The sequence below is a fragment of the Chelonia mydas genome, chromosome 17, assembly GCF_015237465.2.
Source record: "Chelonia mydas isolate rCheMyd1 chromosome 17, rCheMyd1.pri.v2, whole genome shotgun sequence".
Classification (NCBI taxonomy): domain Eukaryota; kingdom Metazoa; phylum Chordata; order Testudines; family Cheloniidae; genus Chelonia; species Chelonia mydas.
The window spans coordinates 8218819-8238245 of record NC_051257.2 but is presented as its reverse complement, the minus strand read 5'-3'; the positions used below and the strand labels follow the sequence as shown (position 1 = coordinate 8238245).

The following is a 19427-nucleotide window of genomic DNA, read 5'->3' as shown; positions in this document are numbered from 1 at the left end:
GCAAGGTGATACAGCTTAGCTATACTGGAATAGTTAAAGGAGTACAACTGTCTGGTGCAGAGAGGTACTCATTTTACTTTGATGCAAATGACTCTACAAGGTGCCTGGCAATGGAGAATCAGGCCCAAATGTGGAAGGCAAATGCATACATTAAAAAAAAAAAAATAGAAAAGAAAAACATATATTTGTAAGGGTTTAGGTTTTGTAAACCTTTCCCCCTCCATAGAACCTAAATGCATGGGTTAAACCAGCCGAGAGTGTCTCTTTTAAAGAGTTATAGTTGTTTCTTTGCTGTTCATCTTTAAAAGAAGACCAAAAACTGTCAAGCTCTTCATTCAACATATCAAACACAAAACAATGATTATCAGTGATTGCAGTGTCTCTAAATGAAGAAAAATAATTGTCAGCAGCTGTGAATGTGATTGCTTGTGTTTCAGACATAGCGCTTGAGAGAGATGGTTATGTAAAGTGAATAAATCCCCTTTTCCCCCCATATTCCAGTGGCTACACACAATCACTAAGGAGCCCAAAAGTGAAAGTTTTAGGGCTTGACCCAAGACACCCATTGACCTCAATGGCATGTTCATGTTGTATTTAGGAAAATATATATACATAAAGAGTCCACAGGAAAATCAGAGAAATAATAACTGCTTTTATTAATAGAGATTGATCAAGTACAGGATGCTACTGGAAAGTTCAGCCTCCTTCCAGAACGCTATCCTCACATCTGCCCCTCCAGATATAGGGACATTGTTACATGGCCATTACTGAAATTAATTGTCTTCACAAAGTAACCCATTCATGGGTGCCAGATGTGCTGCTATTACACAGATGTAAATTCATGAACAAAAGATTTAGAACATCTCCTGAAATTTGTGCTGTCAAAATTACAGTGGCCTGTGGAGATTTGCCTGCCAGTGGCAGCCCGGTGTGGCACGCCATTAACGTGGCGCATGCCTGGCATCTGTCTTCTGTGTTCTTAAACATTCTGTGGGTTAAGATATTGTGCCCACCCCTTGCTCTCCAGCCACGTAAGGGCTGAGCACACTCAAATCATGTTGGTAGGAGAGAATTGTCACCTAGCACACAAATGGCTCTCTATGGCAAGGCCAGGGAGCAGTGCTGATGGGCACCAGAAGAAGCTGCTTCCAACCCTCTGCAGACAGAGGATGGGTCACTTGCAACCTGACACCAACGAGGGAGCAAATAAGGCCAATGCTGTGCACACAGGTATGTGTAACCCACTGGTTAGTGAGTATTGTGTCCCCCTTGGTGCCCAGTCAATAGAGGATGTGAGTCTGTGGCAGTCCACAGCTACTGAGCTTGGTCCTTTCGCTTAAGCTCTAGAGACTCCTGCTTCTAGCTCTGGAGATCCCTAGGTCAATCCCCCACGTCAGTCAAGATGGTAGCCGTCACAAATGCTCCTCAACAGTTAAGGAGAAGGAATCCTCTTTCTGAAGCTGTGGAGCATCAGCCGACCTGGACGTGGCCTAAGGGATTAACCCTTGCAGAGGCTGCATTACCTTCTGCAAGAAGTGCCTGGACTGGTAGATCCATAAACTAACAGATGCTCAGGAGCCTTGAAGTGCTGTCCAGGAGTCCCTGTATCCCTTCTGCTCTCCCTCCACACCAGCTCCACTCCTTTGATGGCCCTCTGCTGCCTGGATCAGAGAAGGAGGAGTTAGCTCTCATTATGGCTACATGGTCAGCCATTATGACAACCAATAAGTCACGTAAAAAAGGAAATTACTTTTAGATCATATTACAGTGGAACAGGCATTACATGTCCTCATATGGACATGAAACTGGAGTAGGCGCTGCCCCAGGTAGCACAGGTATAAAGAGACTCCACCCTTCACTGTCCTTTTCCATCTATGTCTGCAAGCAAATGTTCAGTTTTCCATAAGAACAACCTCTAAATTTCCTTTAGACAGAACAGAATTGACATGGGGATCGCCTGTGGGTTTACATTTAAAATATTTACATGGTTTTATGATAGCCTGGCCTGACATGCAGAAAAGTTAGTCACAAGAGCAAATAGGAGGAAATAGATGAAGAACGAAGCCTAAGACAATAAAGGTGGCTCATTACAAAGTGACACTGAAGCAAGGCTGGCCACATGGAGACTTCTTTTCAGAGAGTCTGTCATCATAGAAAGAAAAGGAGTACTTGTGGCACCTTAGAGACTAACAAATTTATTAGAGCATAAGCTTTCATGAGCTACAGCTCACTTCATTGGATGCATACAGTGGAAAATATAGTGGGGAGATTTTATATACACAGAGAACATGAAACAATGGGTGTTACCATACAGACTGTAACAAGAGTGATCAGGAAAGGTGAACTATTACTAGCAGGAGAGCGCGGGGGCGGGGACGACACCTTTTGTACTGATAATCAAGGTGGGCCATTTCCCGCAGTTTACAAGGACAGTAGGAGGGGAAATAAACAAGGGGAAATAATTTTACTTTGTGTAATGACACATCCACTCCCAGTCTCTATTCAAGCCTAAGTTAATTGTATCCAGTTTGCAAATTAATTCCAATTCAGCCGTCTCTCTTTGGAGTCTGTTTTTGAAGTTATTTGTTGAAAAATTGCCACTTTTACGTCTGTAATCGAGTGACCAAAGAGATTGAACATTTTATTAAAAATGTTAAGAGTGAAGTGAAGTGACATGCGAATGATCACACAACAATTCCAGTGCTCTATCCACTAGGCGAGTGTTTCCCAACCTTTTGAGGTTGGCAACTGCTTATTTGAAGTAAAAATTAAGAGTAAAAACATGTATCAATGATAACGAGGAGCCTGTGTAATTTATCTATGTGTGTGTTTTGAGTGGTTGACAGAATACTTCACCTGGAAGGGTCAGGGGTGTGGGGGAACCAGATTTTCTTTGTTTGCGACTCTAATAAAATTTTCTACACCTTGAGACCCCCTTCATGGCCCCCAAGGGTCACGCCCCACCAATTGAGAAACACGGCACTAGACCGTGCTGCCTCAGTTGAAAAAGAGGTGAAACCTTGACCCCATTGAGATCAATGGGAATTTTGCCATTGACTTCCATGGATCCAGGATTTCACCCAAGGAATCTTAGGGAGGCTGATGCAATTAGAGTGACCAGGATGTTGGAATTACAAATGTTGGTAACCCAAACTAGAATCTGGCCAGGGTGCAGGACTTAACACGCCTGCTCTTGCAAAAAAGTGTGGTGGGATCTTTATGCACACAAGTGCTGAGGAGGACCTGAGTTTCATCTCATATGAAAAACAGCACCTCCGGCAGGACAGTGCCTCCATCCCTGGGACAAGACTTCAGCTGGTTTGTATGAGTGGCACTCTTCCATCCTCCCTCAGGCACTGTTTCCAGATAGCTGCTATTGATGTCAGGTGTGTGGACGGGGGAGGGTTGCTGAATCTGTGAAGAGATGCGGGCACCTGGATAGCTTCCCCCTTTTTTTAATTCATGTCTATCCTGGAGGCAGGAGTTCACTGTAGAATAGCTACTTTTGCGTCCACTTCATCACAAAAACGGTTGCCGGGGATTCTTCCTTGATCATTTCCCCCCAGCTCTCGACATGCAGATGTAATAATGGGGCTGCGTGTGCTGAGGCAGAACTGTAATTTTCAAAGTGTGAAGAAAAGTCCTGTTTCATTAAGGGCACGAAGGTGAAGTGATTTCCCTCCCTGGTCTCTTTTTACTTGTTTCAAGATTACCAGTTCTTGGCTAAGGCCACCTCATTCCCTCTGAGAGCCTTCCAGTGGACAACTCCAACTGCAGCAGAGACACTCCCATGTACTGCCTTCCGTTTGTTTGATGCTACTCCTGTTAAAATCAATTTATTTATATTGCATGGGTGCATTTATTTATATTGAATGTGTGCGTTCTTGTGGCAAGAGCAAGGAAGTGATGGTGAGGGGAGCTCCTGTGCTGTGTCCCCATCTCTGGCACTGACTTTCTGAGAGCTGTTAGGTAAGTCACAGGAATCCCTGAGTGAAATTCTGTGGGCTATGTTATGCAGGAGGTCAGACTAGATAATCATAACAATTCCTTTTGGCGTTAGAATCTATGAAACTTGTGCCATCTCTCCATGCAGGGATGGTCTCGATATACTTGGTTCCTCCTCAGCATGTGGGGAGGGGGAATTGAACTAAATGACCTCTTGAGGTCCCTTCCAGCCCTACATTGCTGTGATTCTCTGCCTCGGTTTACCCCTCTGCAATTTTATTGTTACAAAACTATTGCTATTACCTAGGACTTCCTGGTTGTCACTATGGTTCACATCATGATTATGTGGGACCTCCTGGTGACAGCAGGGCTAGAACTGAAATCTGATCCTTTGACTCCAAAAGGACAGGTCACTCCCTACCAGGTAAGCTAAAGGAGACCCTCCATTAGTAGCTAATAGTAACCACTATGATATACATAATTGAACTGATCTGATTCCACTTAGTTCATGGCCATGGTACACATATACACTAGCCAGTCACTTACCTATCTCACCAGAGTGTTATGTGACTAAGGTTTGTAAAATGCTTTGAGTCCCCAGAAGCACCTGGTGTTGGCCACTGTCGGAAGACAGGATACTGGGCTAGATGGACCATTGGTCTGACCCAGTCTAGCCGTTCTTATGTAGGTGCTATGGTAATATAAATAATAATAAAGATGAAGCTCTTCCCTACTCCACCGTTTTCTCTTTTATAACTCTGCTCCACTTGTGCGGGGCCTTCCAAAGGCTTAAGGGGCTTGATGTCCATTTACACCACTCTGGCAGTGTAAAGGGGCCTTATATTTGGCATAAATTATGTGCTACCTTAGTGCAAATGAGACTCAGGTCCAAAGCTTTTGCCATAGGGGTCTGCACTGATGCTGTTACACTGAAGTCCACAGCAGCTTTTACTTTTTATACGTATGGGCTGAGTACCAAGTCATGCCTCTTACTTACACCTCTATGTCTGTAGAAGTCAGCCAATGCTTCTGATGCAACCCTGACAGAACAGAGCGTGCTGAGGGAGAAGAGGGGTGCCAGCGTACAAGAGGCAGTGTGGCCAAGGTGACAGAGCATTGGATGAGGACTCAGAAGATCCAGGTTCTTATTCCTGCTTCTGCCACCGGCCTGCTGGGTGAAATTGTGGAAGTCATTTCATTTCTCTGTCCCTCCATTTCCCCATCTGTAAAATGGGGATAATGATATTGACCTCCTTTGTAAAGCACTCTGAGATCCTTGAATGAAGAGTGCTCTATGAGAGCTAGGTATCATTATTGAGAGGCCTGATCTTCATGTCCTACAAGTCAGAGTTATCTAAGTATCTCACATGCAGTGCCCCTCCAAAGCAGTAGTGAATGAGCAGGTTCCATCTAAAGCTGGCTGGAAACAGAGCCTTCCTTTGGATAATAGAACGAATACCGAGCGCTTGCATACGTAGCTCTTTACATCTTCACTGTCCCCTACTACTCACTACGTGACTCTCACAACACACCCTTGTGAGGGAGGTCAGCAAGGATCATTAGCCTCCTTGTATGGACAGGGAAAATGAAGCACAGAGACATTAATGGTCTGATTTGTAAAGGTGCTGAACATTTAACTTAATGGAAGCCGTGTATTCTCAGCATCCCTGAAAATCAGGCTGTAAGTGATTTGCTTGAGGCCCCATAGCAAATCATTGTCAAAACCAGGTCCCCGGCCACTAGCTCACACTGCCTCTCTACCATCCCGGGCTGTTCTGTATGTGTAGTCAAGGCTCAAACTAAGGTCTCGAAAATGGAATCAGTTAATCTTTGACTATTTTCCATGACCTCTCCCTTACTTTGCCTATTGATTCATTGGAATGGCTGGATTTTTTGGCTTCCTCAGTCATATTTTATTTGTTGTTTTAGTTGTGAATGGCATCCCATTGCTTGCAATTGTCACTTCAGAAAATAAGACACTTAATTAGTAAAAGGGAAGCACCTGGTTGGCAGCTTCTCAGGCAAGAGCACAACTTGGGAATTGAACTCCGGTCTGTCCTCTGGGTGCCATTATCCGCCCGAGACTTGTCTTCCTAGAAGCAACTCTCCTATCATGTTCCACAGATTTCAGAACCCCAAGTGGTCTCCATGGATCTCAAGGCCCTTCATGCAATTACAATGTGTCTTGTTAAGAGCCAGATGTGCCCATGAACTCCACTGTGATCCATTCTTGGGTATCAAAGGATGCAATGGAGCGTAAGGGGGTGTGTTGTAGCAGCAGTGTGGCAGAGGAGATGGCACTTGCTGTGTTTTTATAGGCTACTTATCTAAACCCATGATTTCTTGGCACCTGTGCTCAAGTGAAATGGAGCAACCAAAATTCAAGCCGGCGTGATGCCATCCTGACAGATGGGCACATGTGTAGGCAGCCAAGAGACCAGGTATATAGAGAGAGTACATTTATTGAGGGCAGGATTCCCAGGCGGGAAAGACTAAACAGCTGTTCACGTGGCGCATATGTGCCTATAGTTAAAGGTATGTTACATGACTGATCATGGACCAGGCTGCTCTCCCGGCCACTGTCTGCAAGTTATCCCTACCATTTCATCTTCCTAAATCTTATTTACGCGTGCATAGGGGGCAGAGAGATGAATTCCAACACAACTTTTCTCTCCTTTTCCTTCTTTGTTGGAGGCCTCCAACGTAGCCATTTAAGAAGCTAGGCCCAGTCGGGCAGCAGAGTTACCCTAACATAAAACTGGAACAACACAACCCTTCACCTTGATTTAGAGATGAATGGGGAGTTTTCTTCCTAACTTGGCTTTTAAGTGTATGTGAAACATTTGGGATTTAATAGTCTTATTGCTCCCAGTTCCTTTGTATTACTCTCTCTTTTTACCTACAGATGGGATTCCTGTACCTTCTGTGAGGATACAGGGGTATGAAAAAGTAATTATTTCCATTTCTCCCCTATAGAGCGGCCTCACTAACCTGGGGTGCTCTTTGTCCGTCTTTTCAAGGTGTTGAATCGGCTAGGGGATGTTCATTAGATCTCTGCTTCCTTTAAATGCCCTTTAATTCAGAAATGTCTTAGGGTTCTTATGTTTATTGCCACCACAGCCAAGTTTAAACAGCTACAAACTGGCTACAGAAGGTCCTGTGGTGACTGGAGATGAAGCTGCTGTAAGCGGCATGTCCCGGTTTGGGAGAGGTACACTTGTCTGCAGCTGCACCACATAGGGTTGTGATCTTATCAGATTTCCCATGCTAAGCAGGGCTAGGTCTGCTTGGATGGGAAATCTTCAAGGTAAACCTAGGCTCCTGCAGGAGGTAGAGATGGTGCTTTAGCAAAGGGCATTATTTCCTCCTTACCATCTTTCCTGGACTTTCCTGTGACCTTTCCTTTCACCATGAAAAAGGAAAAGCCTGAGAAAAGAGAGACTGAAATATGTATGCCCACAATGTAGAACTGATCAATGAAATTGTTTTTAATTGTTCACTTTATTAATATAACTTCATAAGCAATGTTTTATGAATGAAACTACATTTATTCATAAAACCAGGTACCCCAATAACTGGATAATTGAGTTTCACTTTCAATCCAATTGCTGCTTAAATCACTGAAACTTACACTGTTTCAACATTGTAACTTCTGCTCATTGTTTGCCATTCCTTACACTTGTCCATATTGTAACTCAAACTCCATTTTAACTTGTCCCAAACTCCATTTTAAAATGCTCACTCCATTTTGAAAACCCTGCTGCAACCTTCATTTTGCAATCTTATTAGTGGAGTTTAGATGTGTGAATGAGGTATGTATGGATGATGGAATCAACCTCCAGCCCCAGCCTGTCCTGGGGAAATAAAGTGTAAACACCAGCGGCTGAAGATGCAGACAACAGCCCTGACAAAGCAAGAAGAGGCCACCCTAAAAAGAAAAGAACAAAAGTACAATTGAAGAAAAATCAAAGCCAGGTCCTAGGCTGAAAGTCATGTCTGCAATTGATGGGTGATCAATCACACCGGACCCAGAGGCAGCATGACACAGCAAGACCTATAGACTCTGGATTCAAACTAAAGCCTACAAAAAGGATGGGTGAGATGGAAGACTTTGGAGGGTAACATTCTGCTGCCAACATGGAAGGGCATCGGTGCATGCCTGACAGAGACCCAGCTCTTCCTTGTGCCCGGCTTTCCTGGCCAGTTAGCCGCCACAAGCTATGAACCCAAGCCACGAACTCAAGCTACATTCAGGACTGGTAACTATACAGCAGAACATTTGATGTGTGTGTGTGTGTGTGTGTAGATATTAGTTATTGGTCATAAATCAAACTGTGTTATAATAAACGTGACATCTTGTCTTGTCTCCTGAAACGATCCTGTGTAGTTTTGTCTGCATAATAAGGCCAACAAACTATGGCTTTCTTAGACCGAGTTAGGAAATGAGTTCCAGAGCTGAGGACCTTGCACTGCAAACACTGCTCCCTCTAACCCGTAAAGATATGCATCTGAGGACTTGTCTGCTTCAGTGTCCCAGCTGATCTCAGTTGATGGGTTAAAGCACAAAGAGAGAGGTAGTGATGCCCAGGACCCAAACAGTAGATGGCTTTATAGATCAGCACCATAACCTTGAATTGCACAGTACAATCACAGAATACATGTACTCCGCATGCAAAACACTGCTAAGAAAATGGGCCAACTACATTCTGCACTAGCTGATAATCACTGGTCACTGTTTCTAGGTCTGGGTCTCCCAGGTGCAGATCCCCTATCTCACACCCTATTTGGGCAGTGAAACGCTGCAGTCCAGCCACCTTGAACTCTGGAACAAGTGCTTTAGATCTCCTGAGCTGCTTAGACACATTCCCCCAGAATCCACCTGGCTGTGGGAGTTCTGGTTTCTCAAATAACATGGCAGGAAAGACAGGAACACAGTCTTAACAGAGAAATTTGTTAACCACAAACACTTTACTCTTAACAAAGCACACTGGAGAGTTACAGATCTTTGCATAGCAAAGAGTCCTGAATGCAGCCCTCCAAATCTGATTTCAGTCCTCCATAAGTCCTGGGTTTGGACAGCGACCAGAGGTGATGCAGCCTTTCCTGCCTTCCTTCTTAGTTTGATCTTCTGGCATGTGTTTCTCCTCCTGTGGCCTATGTGCTTCAGATGGAGGAATTCTGGGTTCGAGCCCCTATCCCATCAGCTTCTGTGCAGAGAATCATTCAAAATCAATAGCCCTTCTGGTAGAAAATCCATTGTTCTAGAAGGGAAGAGTTATGCAATGTTGATGGCACTACATTGTTCTGTGCCAGCTTCCAGATGCTGTAATCCACAAAAGAGGCTACAATAGAACATCAAGGTCACACTGCATAATGAAGATTACAATACAAAGCAGAACCCCTGAAACAAAATGGGGTTTACCGAGCAAATTGGAGTTCACTATTAGACATGAGACACCCACCTTCCCTCCAACCTGTCACCAGCTCCACAAGACAAGGAATGGTCAGGAGAAGTTGGAGAAGCACTCTTGGCCACCACTGATATCTAGACCTCCAGAAACAGCCAGTCCTCCTCAGTTTGGTCAAAGGCCTCACCTGGTTTTTATATGGTGAGGAGTCCTTTTAGTCCCATCGAGACAAATGAGTTCTGAAAGCACTTGATGAAGGAGGGCATCGTTATCCTCAGGTTACATAGGAGAAACTAAGGCCCAGGGAGATGGATGTGACTTGCCCGAGGTCACCCAGTAAGTCAGCATCAGAGCCAAAAATGGAATCCTGACACCTAGCGCAGTGCCATACCTGTTGGACAAAGGACAAACCTGCCTCTTCTGCAGTCCTTGTGTACGGTAGGGTTTTGAATATGTGTTGTTCCTGCCCTAGAGATGTTGTGGCAGAGGCACTGCAGGGTGTCAATCAATAGTACATTTCTATCCGAGGTCCTTACAAGTGGCTTTTGATATAATGTCAATGGAAGGAGGAGGGTCACATGATTGGGCATTAAGAGACACAGGATCTATTCCTGACTTTGCTGCTAACATGCTGTGTGATCTTGGACAAATCACTCACTCTCTCCGTGCCTCAATTTCTTCTTCTGTAAATGAGAGACACTGTAATACTGCCTGCCTACCTACCTCACAGGAGCATTTTGTGAGGCTTACTTAATTAGTGTCTGTCATACACTCCGACTGAAGGCACTGTAGAAGCGTGCAGTATCATTACAATTAATTAACACTGGCAAAACACTTTTTACTTTATGTAATGCCTTTCATCCCAAGAATACTTTACAAACTATGGCCCCAATCCTCCAATCAGATCCATGTGCATGGATCCCTGAACTCTATGAGGCTTTATATGGGTGCAGGGATCTGCTTGTGTAGATCCAGTTGCAGGATAAGATCCTATATACATATGGCACTATGGAAATGCACCAACTTCTGGGGTGAAGAGCACAGATGACTAGTGCACGCCACCGTGAGGCGGGGAGATTTCTATGGCCAAAGATACTGCAGCAAATCCCTTCTTGTACAAAAAGTGCCCTGGAATCTTTCGGAGACCCAGGAATACAATACTGATCTCCCTGAGCCAGTGCATAGTCCTATTATTAGTGCACATCAAAGATGACATGCGGCACCACCGCTCCATGATAAAACCACAAAGCACGACGAATGCACCCAGATAAGCAAACACAAAGTAAAGCACTGGCCCTATATCCTTGCCAGACACAGTGATTGGACTTAAGAGGCCCAACTGATCTCATCCTGGAGTAACTCCGCTGACATCCACAGGGACACATCAGCATGAAACCTGTTGGTGTAAATTAAATCAGAATCAGGCCTTCAGGACAAGCGCTTAGATTTTGCTCCTGGTCACAGAGGTGTAAATCCAGAGCAATCCAAAGTCCAAATACGGGGACTGTGTGCGACAAAGACCCAAAACGAGGCACTCATAAAAAAATGAACAGTGCAGGAAACCAAAATGGATGTTGGGTCCATTACTTTAGTGCAAATAACAATGGCCATCGCCCTCACTTTCTGATGTCAATACTTGTCAGCAACCAATGTGACACGGGGGGGGGGGGAGAGGGGGGGAGTCATCCTAGCTGGCGTGTAGAACGCAGGCGAGATTGAATCTGACCTAAGCTTAGGCCACTTGGCCGGTTATGATCCAGAGTGACCCCACTTCGGTCCAGGGGGTTTACACTGCATTGGGGCCGGAGCAGCATCAGGCCCCAGAACGAGCAGCAAATCTGTTGATTGCAACCCCCCCCCCACCCCAAAAAAAAAAAAAGCACGAGGCTCCCACAGGGAACCAGATCTGGCCGAGCCCTTTTGCAGGAAGGTCCCCCAGGTCTAGGCCACCCCAATCCCTGAGTCTTATTTACTCCCCCCTCCCGCTCGCTCTCCACCCCCTCCACCTCGTGAGCCAGACGCGCTCCGCAGCCTGCTCGCGGCATTGTGGGATGAAACAAGATGTAGGCAGAGACGGGCGAGGGGAGAACGCTGGTCGCGGTGGGCCGAGGCCGCGCCGCAGCCAATGGCGAGGGCGGCTGGCGGAGCCCCTGCAAGGGGCGGGGCGGCTATTTCAGCGCGGGGGAGGCGGCCGGGCGGAGAGCGAGCGAGCGCCGGGCTGAGCGGGGCACAGGGCGGCAGCGCAGCGGGGGGAAGCCGGTGCCAGAGCCAGTGCGCGGCGGAGGCGCTTCGGGTCCGTTTGCCGGTGACTCCCGCGGGGCAGGTGAGCCGAGCGCGCCCGGCGCGGGGGGGGCGTGTTTTCGTTTTCGTGGTTTTTTTTGTTTTTTGTTTTTGGCCTGGTGCATTCACGAGCAGGGCAGGGGGCGCCCCCGCCCCCCCGGGCTGCAATTCTCTTCCCCCCCCCGCAGCCCCGGGGCTGCAACTCCTGGCCGTGGTGGGGGTGGGAAGCGAGTGGGCTGCAATCCGGGGGGTGGCTGCACCTCTCTCCAGCCCCCACACGGCTCCAGCTGGCGGCTGCACCCGCCCCCCCTCGCTTTCACCTGGCCGCTCTGCCCCTGGGAGCTGCCCCCTTCCTTGGAGCCGGGCAGCTGCTCAGATTCCCCACCCCCTCCTTCTCCTCCCGCTCCCCCTTCCTCCTGCTGCAGCCTCTGAGTGACCCCTCTGCTCAGCCCCTTCTCGCAGCCGGAGGCGGCTTTGCTGCTCCGATGACTCCGTTTCCATCGGGGCATGGATGGGTCTCCCATGCAGCCCCCACCCCGTGGCTTTCAGCCGGGGCTGCATCCTCTGGCCTGCCCTGTCCAGGCCGAGTATCCGCGTTCTCCGAGGCAAGGTCATCTTCGTGAGCCGAGCTCTAGACGCTTCCCCTGGGGGCTCGGAAAGTGAAGGTCACGCCTCTTCTCCCCCCTCCAGACCTCCGCGAGCCTTGGGCTGCTGGGGACTGCATGGAAACCTCCTCCCCTGGGACAGCTTAACAGTGGCGGGGCTGCAGCTGGAGGAAATGCACTAGGGTGGTGTAGGGACCAGTCCTGTGCTAGTAGGAGGTGGCTCTGGTCTCTGTTTCAGGAGTAAAGAGGAAGGCTCCCTCCCTTATAGGAAAGGGCAAATGTTCTGCCTGTTCTGTGGCATTAATTCAGGGATAAGCTTCTCCCCATGAGTTTAAGTGTCAGTTTCTGCCTGGGCCAGTCTCTCTTGAGGCCTGTGTTGGTGGCTTCTCCCCCTGGGAAATGCAACAGCAGCCAAGCCTCCTTGGGTAGGGAGTGAGCTGTCTCTGGCCCTTTCTAGGAGGATGAGGGGTGTCGTGGTATTGTTAAGCCCAGCCCTGTGGCTAGGGGAGGAGCTGCTGCTCTGATCTGCAGGTGGAGTAGTTGTGCTTGGCAATGCCAAGGAGAATGATGTTTGGCCTCTGGTGCTGTGGCTCTGCGTGCTGCTCCCTAACCTGTTCACGCTTCCACCCTCCCCTTTCCAGACGACAGTGTCTGCAGCATCCTCGCTCAGCTGCTGTTGTGAAAAGGATGTTGTAGCCAGGAGAGAGGCGAGTATGGCTCAAAAAGGGGCGGGTGAGGAAAGGAGAGGAGACATCTACATACTTAGCAGAAGGGAGTTGTTTTCAGTTGTTGCAGCACTGGCAGGACTAGTGCTTGGCAGGCTTGTCCCTGCTCCCAGGAATTCCCATTCTAAATAAGAACCAGGAAGGAAGACCCTTTCTGCAGGTCTCTCACTGACAGTCCTGTAATTACAGATGCCTCTGAATTGACTCTTGAAGCAGCCACATGTGGCTTGTCCTGGGTGCTTGGCTGTCTCTCTAGGGCTTTCCTTTGTGGTTGTTGACATACTTGAGGCTCCAATTCTGCCCCCTCCTGCTAAACAGTGATTTTTAAACCCCAATGATCTGGGAGGGTGGGGGGTGGAAGGTACCTGTAACTGGTTTCCTAAAAACTCTTACAAATGCACGTGCTCTTTCCTGGCATTCTAGATGAATTCCCATCCTATTCCTTTAATGCTATTAGTGCGTGTTAATAGCAATGCTCAATTATACATGGTATCTAAAATCTATAAATTAGAGCACTAGGAGTCTTCAACTGCAGGCAGAATAAAGAATTGAAGCATTGTTGTCATAGGGCTGTTATGTAACTGGATTCTTTCTTTCATTCTCTGGATAGCAGGCTCCTTTAGTTGCTATAACAAAGCTACTCCTTCAGTTTTTCTGGGACTGCTCTAGGAAACAATCATTGTAGCAGACTGTCTCCTTAATGGAGTTAAACATGTATGGGTTTCCTACCTCCAAACATATAGTGCTAGTAATATAGCTCAGGATTTACTAAGCCTTGTTATGGCACTGTAAACTTAATGGGGCTTTGCAAACCTAATTTGACACATTCTCCACTGTAAAAAGGCTACATCCTTAAAACGTAAGTAACTTTTTTGTGGTGATCCTATGGTAAAGCAAAATATGATAACCAGCAGCCATGGGCATCATCTAGACAGCTGCCCTTCACTTGTGTAGTCCTTCAGATGAAGGCTCTAAACTGGTCCAATATCATGCCTGATTCTCCAGTTGTTCCACCAAAATAACAATGGAGACCCGAGTTCAAAGTGGCTGTATGTTGCCCATGTGCTAGTTGAAATGGGTCATACGTCAAAAGTACTAATCAACACAGGTCCACTCTTAGCTCAGGCAAAATTCACAAGTTTGTTTTTAGTAGGTGTTTTGGCTGAGTAAGGACTGAAACATTAAATTGCATATAAAACTAGCTACAACTAGTGGCTGTGCCCTTAGCAGGGGATCTGAGACCTACATATGGGTGGCTTATCACTGGCTAGTCTAGAACTCCCTAACTAGTTTTAGCAGAGTGACAGGGTGTTTTACCTCTTTCCGGCATGCCACAGTTCAGGCTCTTAAAAGGTCCCAGGTAGGCTCTCTTGTCTTGGATGGAAGCATTGTTCCACAGCAGAACTGTCAACCCTAACATCCCAATTTTGCAGTGTTGTGCAGTGCATGAGACACAAGCAAAACTGTTTAGGTTTCATTGGTCAAGCTGAGCAAAGTACAAAAGGGAATCCATGACACAGGGAGGTAAACTAGATCTGAAACTGCTGCAGTTCTGGTCTGAACTAGCAAGAACAGCTGGAACGTATGACCCTTAACCTTACATTTAAAGGGAATGTGTACACACTTGAGTGAAATACTAAAGGTTTCTGCTACTATATCCATTGAATGCATTGACCTACAATCAGTGTGGAGACAAACATAGTCTGGGGGCTGCTGTTGGTAGAGCCATATTACTGCTCCACTCCATTGGCTATACCTGTAAGGAAATGCGGTTTTAGCCATTGCTTATTGATTTGCAGGACTGCTGTTCCTGTAACTTAAAGGAGTAGAAGATCTCTGCATAGGATTTATGGGTTTTTAAAGCTAAAAATGTATGTACAAGTGGTGATACTTGGCTGTCTCTAGTCTAATCTCTCAGTAGCTTCATGTACTACAGCATTCCACAACCTAATAGTATATCCTAGGATATACTGTGTAGTGTGCCTAGTACCAGATGTTGGGCAAGATGGGTTTGGTATAACCTGCAATATAAATACAGAACGCTGTATCCAGAACTGTTTTACATCATGTAGACACTGTATTCTAATGCATGAAAGAACTGTAGCAGAATCCTATGGGCACATCTTAATACTTTATGTTCTTCCTTAGGTTCACAATGTCTGACAGAAAGGCTGTGATCAAGAATGCAGACATGTCTGAGGACATGCAGCAGGATGCTGTAGACTGTGCTACGCAGGCAATGGAGAAGTACAACATCGAGAAAGACATTGCAGCCTATATAAAGAAGGTATTATGTAGCTGCTATAAAATGGCATAGGTTCGTTGGGACATGTTGACTATCAAAGTCATCCCCATAGTACCGGAGTGCCTCACAATACCCCTCTGAGATAGGACAGTGCTGTTATCCCTGTTTCTCAGATGGCAGCTGAGACTGATTCTATGATTGGGTTCGATCACACAGGCAGTCTGAGGTAGAGCAAGACTTGAACTCGGGTTTTCCAAGTTCTCGGGTAGCACCTTAACCAATGGACCATTCTTTCTGGCTAGCCAAGCTAAAAGGACTTGGTTGCTATTTACCTTAAGTAGCGACTTACCGTATTGTTGCTATCTCTCTGCAATCTTCTGAATCTTTGGAAGGTGTGACTTGATTTAAACTCTGTGTGGCTACTGTAGTTAAAACAAACAAAACCCAGCTCATCTAGTCAAGTGAAACTTACTTGCTTCTGCATAGCATTTCTAGGCTAAGTAAACTTCCACTTTCACCCTCTTTCTCCCCTCCCCCTCTGCCCCAGGCTTCTCTACCTATTGACATATATTCTTAACACTATGAGTTTTTGAAAGTTCTGAACACCAGCTCTAATTGAGGTGAATGGAGCTGGCCTGCGGAGATGATGCAACTTAAACATCTCATGTCTGTCTGAACTCTTTACCTGGATTTATCTGAGGAACCCCTGAAGATTAGAGGAACTGACTGATCAAAGTATCTTTCAGTTTGTTGACCTTATGCATTTGATGGCATCTTGTGGCATAGTTGGTTTCCCCTGTTTGTGTAGACCCTTCACACAGCAACAAGGGAGAGAGAGCACTTGGGGGGAAGGAAACAGAGGAAAATATTATAAAGCCAAAAGTAGGCCAGGGGGTTTGGGACCCAATGTGGGACCTGAAACTACTTAACTCTGTTCAACTCTAATTCAATTTGAAATTCAATGGTCTTAACGAGTTGAGCATATCTTTTATATTTTCTTAAAATCTGGCCTTTCCAGTCAAAAAAGTGACTAACCCAGAAGGCTCTTGGGACAGTGCAACAAGGGAATGGAATAAAACCTAAGACAACTAAAGCTCAGGAAAGAAAATGGCTTGTTGCATATTTGCTTCCTTTCCTAATATAAAGGAAATGGCTTACTGCACATGAAATGGAAGAAAGGTTACTCGCAAAGGACTTCAGCTGTCTTTGTTGTTGGTGCTTTGTTGCTTTCTGGTGTATAGTCTGAAGCTTTCTCACTCTTTTACACCCCCCCCCACCCCACCCCCAATCAGGATTGTTGAGTCTGATATTTCCCTAGTTCTGCCTGAAGACTGGGTCATGGGAGATCTGTCTTAACTGAAGGGATGAGAGCTCTCAATCCTTACCAGAAACCCTTCCCTCTCAATTGCTAAATTATTTAAATTGTTTATCCCAATGAAACACTACTTCACTTGTTCAGCGTTCGGCTTTGCTGAAGTCTTCCCAAGGCAGACAATGTGTGAATTATTCTGCTTGTTTACATTAGAAAGTCTTCTCACAAACTCTTCTGCTGCTTTATGAAGAATGTCTGAAGCCTGCCTTTTTTTTCCTTTTTCAAGTGACCTTTAAGATCCAGGTTTCAGAGTAACAGCCGTGTTAGTCTGTATTCGCAAAAAGAAAAGGAGTACTTGTGGCACCTTAGACTAACCAATTTATTTGAGCATAAGCTTTCGTGAGCTACAGCTCACTTCATCGGATGCATACTCCAGTGGCTTACTGGAACAAGCATTCCAAAGTACTGTTTCTGTGAGTCAGCTTGGAATGGGAGGGTTTAAACGGTTCTGTGGAACAACTGGCCTATGCATGTGGCTTGAATACCACTGTGCCAAGGGGACTTTTAAAATCTGCCGTTATGGCCTGGAGCTTGTGTATAAATCACTCCGATAAGTACCTGGCATAGGAACTCTTCCACACTCCAGTGCGGCCCTTTTGTCACCTGCTAATTAGCACATCAGTAATGTAGTAGTAGCTTGCATCCACCTGTGTGTCTTCAGATTTCCATTGCATTTGTATCTAACAGTAACCGGTTAGGAATGTATATTTCAGACTGGTGTGGGCTTTCTTGGTCTTAACTACTGTACTCTCTCTCCCTCTTAGGAATTTGACAAGAAATACAACCCTACCTGGCACTGCATTGTTGGCAGAAATTTTGGCAGCTATGTAACACATGAGACAAAGCACTTCATCTATTTTTACTTGGGTCAGGTTGCAATTCTTCTGTTCAAGTCTGGATAGGAAGTCGGAGCCAGTGAAATTTGGACTGTAATGCACTGATGGCTGAAGCCAAGATTCCCTTTAACATGGCTGTGCCGCTGCATGGACTGTATACTATATTTAATGTGTATATGTTGCAGTAAAATCTACTTCTGTGTAGTTGCCTGGGAAGAAGGCAGCATTTTTTGTTACTGCTTTTTGGTTTTGGTTTTTTTTTTTTTTTGGTTGTATTGCACTAGGGAAAACTGTAAATGCTTAAACAATGGCCTTTCAGTGGGAAGAAATAAAACTGTTCCACAAACAGCTCCCCCAGTGGTAACCTTTTCTTGGGTAAGGCGGGGAAAACACTTTTTTTGTTCAGCAGCCCAAAAAGAGATCTTATTGCATTCATAGTAAATACTCTTATTAGACTGTCTCAACGTCTGTGTGTGTATCGATGGAGGAACGTCAACTTTCCTTTTCAGTTTTAGTCTGTGGGGTGGATTTGGGAGCTGTGTCGATTTGTCTTCGCTGGCCATCTCAGCTGTTGGTGGGGAGAAAGGCCTTATAATGCCCATGTAAGTTAGCAGGGAGGCTTTTTAACAAGGTTTTCATTCAAAAAAGTATATCCTGTCTTGGGACTGCATGGCAAATCATACAACTGGGCCTTGATGTTTTCTGTAGAAAATGCCCACACCACTGCCCTCAGATCAGCCTACATGGATCAACCAAACTCACAGCAACTTAATCTAGTCTGAAACTTAAATGTTCCCCCTAAATTATTATTGGGGTTTTTTTTATTTTGTAGGAGGAAGGATCTCCTGGCCTTGGCTGCTTGGTGATGGGGTGATCCAGATCTTAGTTGCTGCCACTGAGACTAACTCTCTTAGGCCAACTGGCCTCTGTTCCAAAATGGACTAGAAAATTTTAAATGTAGTGATTGACACTAGAATCTGAAAGACTTGATCGGGCATGTCTTTAACAAGACAACACTGCCTTAACTCAGGTCTTTCCCTAAAGTAACCTAGTCATCTGGAAGACTTGGAGATGGCCACTGTTGTCTCTATCAGCTACAGTGGAAAATCCTTCAGGAATAGCTTCTGTGTTCCAAATCTCTCTCCTCTCTTAGCAGAAGCTGTTTTGTGAGGGGAAACTTGTGAATATATTCTCTGAAGACAGAAGGTCGTTATCTCCAGTAGGGTCAGCAGTGTTGTCTTCTAGTTCAAACTGCAAGGAAGTTCTTCTGGATCATCCTAGGGTGGTGTCAGTCTCCTCCCCCCCAACCCCCGAAAAAAAAAAAACAAAAAACAAAACACCTCTGGTGGCTTCTGCAAAACCTGGTGCTTGCAGCGAGAGCCTATTGATTGGTGGTTAATATGGGCAAAATTTCTAGAATGGAGTGAATTCTGTTCTAGGGCAAGGTGACTCGTAACTCTCGAGGTGAACCAAGTTGATTGTTGAAAGTAACATGCCACTGCTTTTTGTTTGCTGTATTGGGAGAAGGGAGAAAGTGTAGCTATTAATTGTGAAATGACTTAATGACCCAGGCTGACTTCTTCCTGAAGTAAAAGTCCTTGTGTCTGTAGACTGTGCAAAATCCAAAGTATACCTAACTTTGTAATATTGATAGAACCATGTTGTAACTAGACAGGATGTGGTGTCTTAATTTATTTCACGTTGACAGAAAACTTCCAATCTGGGGGTGAGATGCCTTGGACTAACCAGGGCACTTTGGCGACTTTTGTCTATACAGAACTCCACTTTTGATCTAAAAAGGAGAATGTATGTTTGTTTTTTCCAAGCATGAGTCTGATGTGAACCTGTTCACACTCTTCTGTGGAGCAAGAGATGTTCCCTTCATAACTGCAATTGCTCAAATACCTTTTTATTTTTCAAACATTAAAGGTGAATTGACACATTTAAAAAGCTTCTAGTTTCTTTTTCATACCAGACTTGCAAAGTAAAAACAACACTTCCATACTTAGCA

The 19427-nt window shown here is 45.6% G+C and overlaps 1 protein-coding gene and 1 long non-coding RNA gene across 3 annotated transcripts in view; one reads left to right on the top strand and one right to left on the bottom strand.

Annotated features, from left to right (window-relative positions):
- The window catches only part of DYNLL2 (dynein light chain LC8-type 2), a 58852-nt gene extending 39486 nt beyond the window's left edge, over positions 1-19366 (top strand). The window contains exons 1-3 of one of the 2 annotated variants that reach the window (XM_037880549.1): positions 11521-11676; positions 15112-15250; positions 17345-19366. In XM_037880549.1, coding sequence (XP_037736477.1) covers positions 15119-15250; positions 17345-17482 — 270 coding nt within the window. In that variant the 5' untranslated portion in view covers positions 11521-11676; positions 15112-15118 and the 3' untranslated portion in view covers positions 17483-19366. Of the gene's footprint in view, positions 1-11520; positions 11677-15111; positions 15251-17344 lie in introns of those variants that run through there. The other variant, XM_043531472.1, reaches the window with a different exon arrangement.
- On the bottom strand, positions 8899-11516 carry LOC122463233. Its single transcript, XR_006286397.1, has 2 exons — positions 11360-11516; positions 8899-10749 (listed from the first exon to the last, which is right to left on the bottom strand). It is a non-coding gene; the product is annotated as an uncharacterized LOC122463233 (long non-coding RNA).
- Positions 19367-19427: the final 61 nt, after the last annotated feature.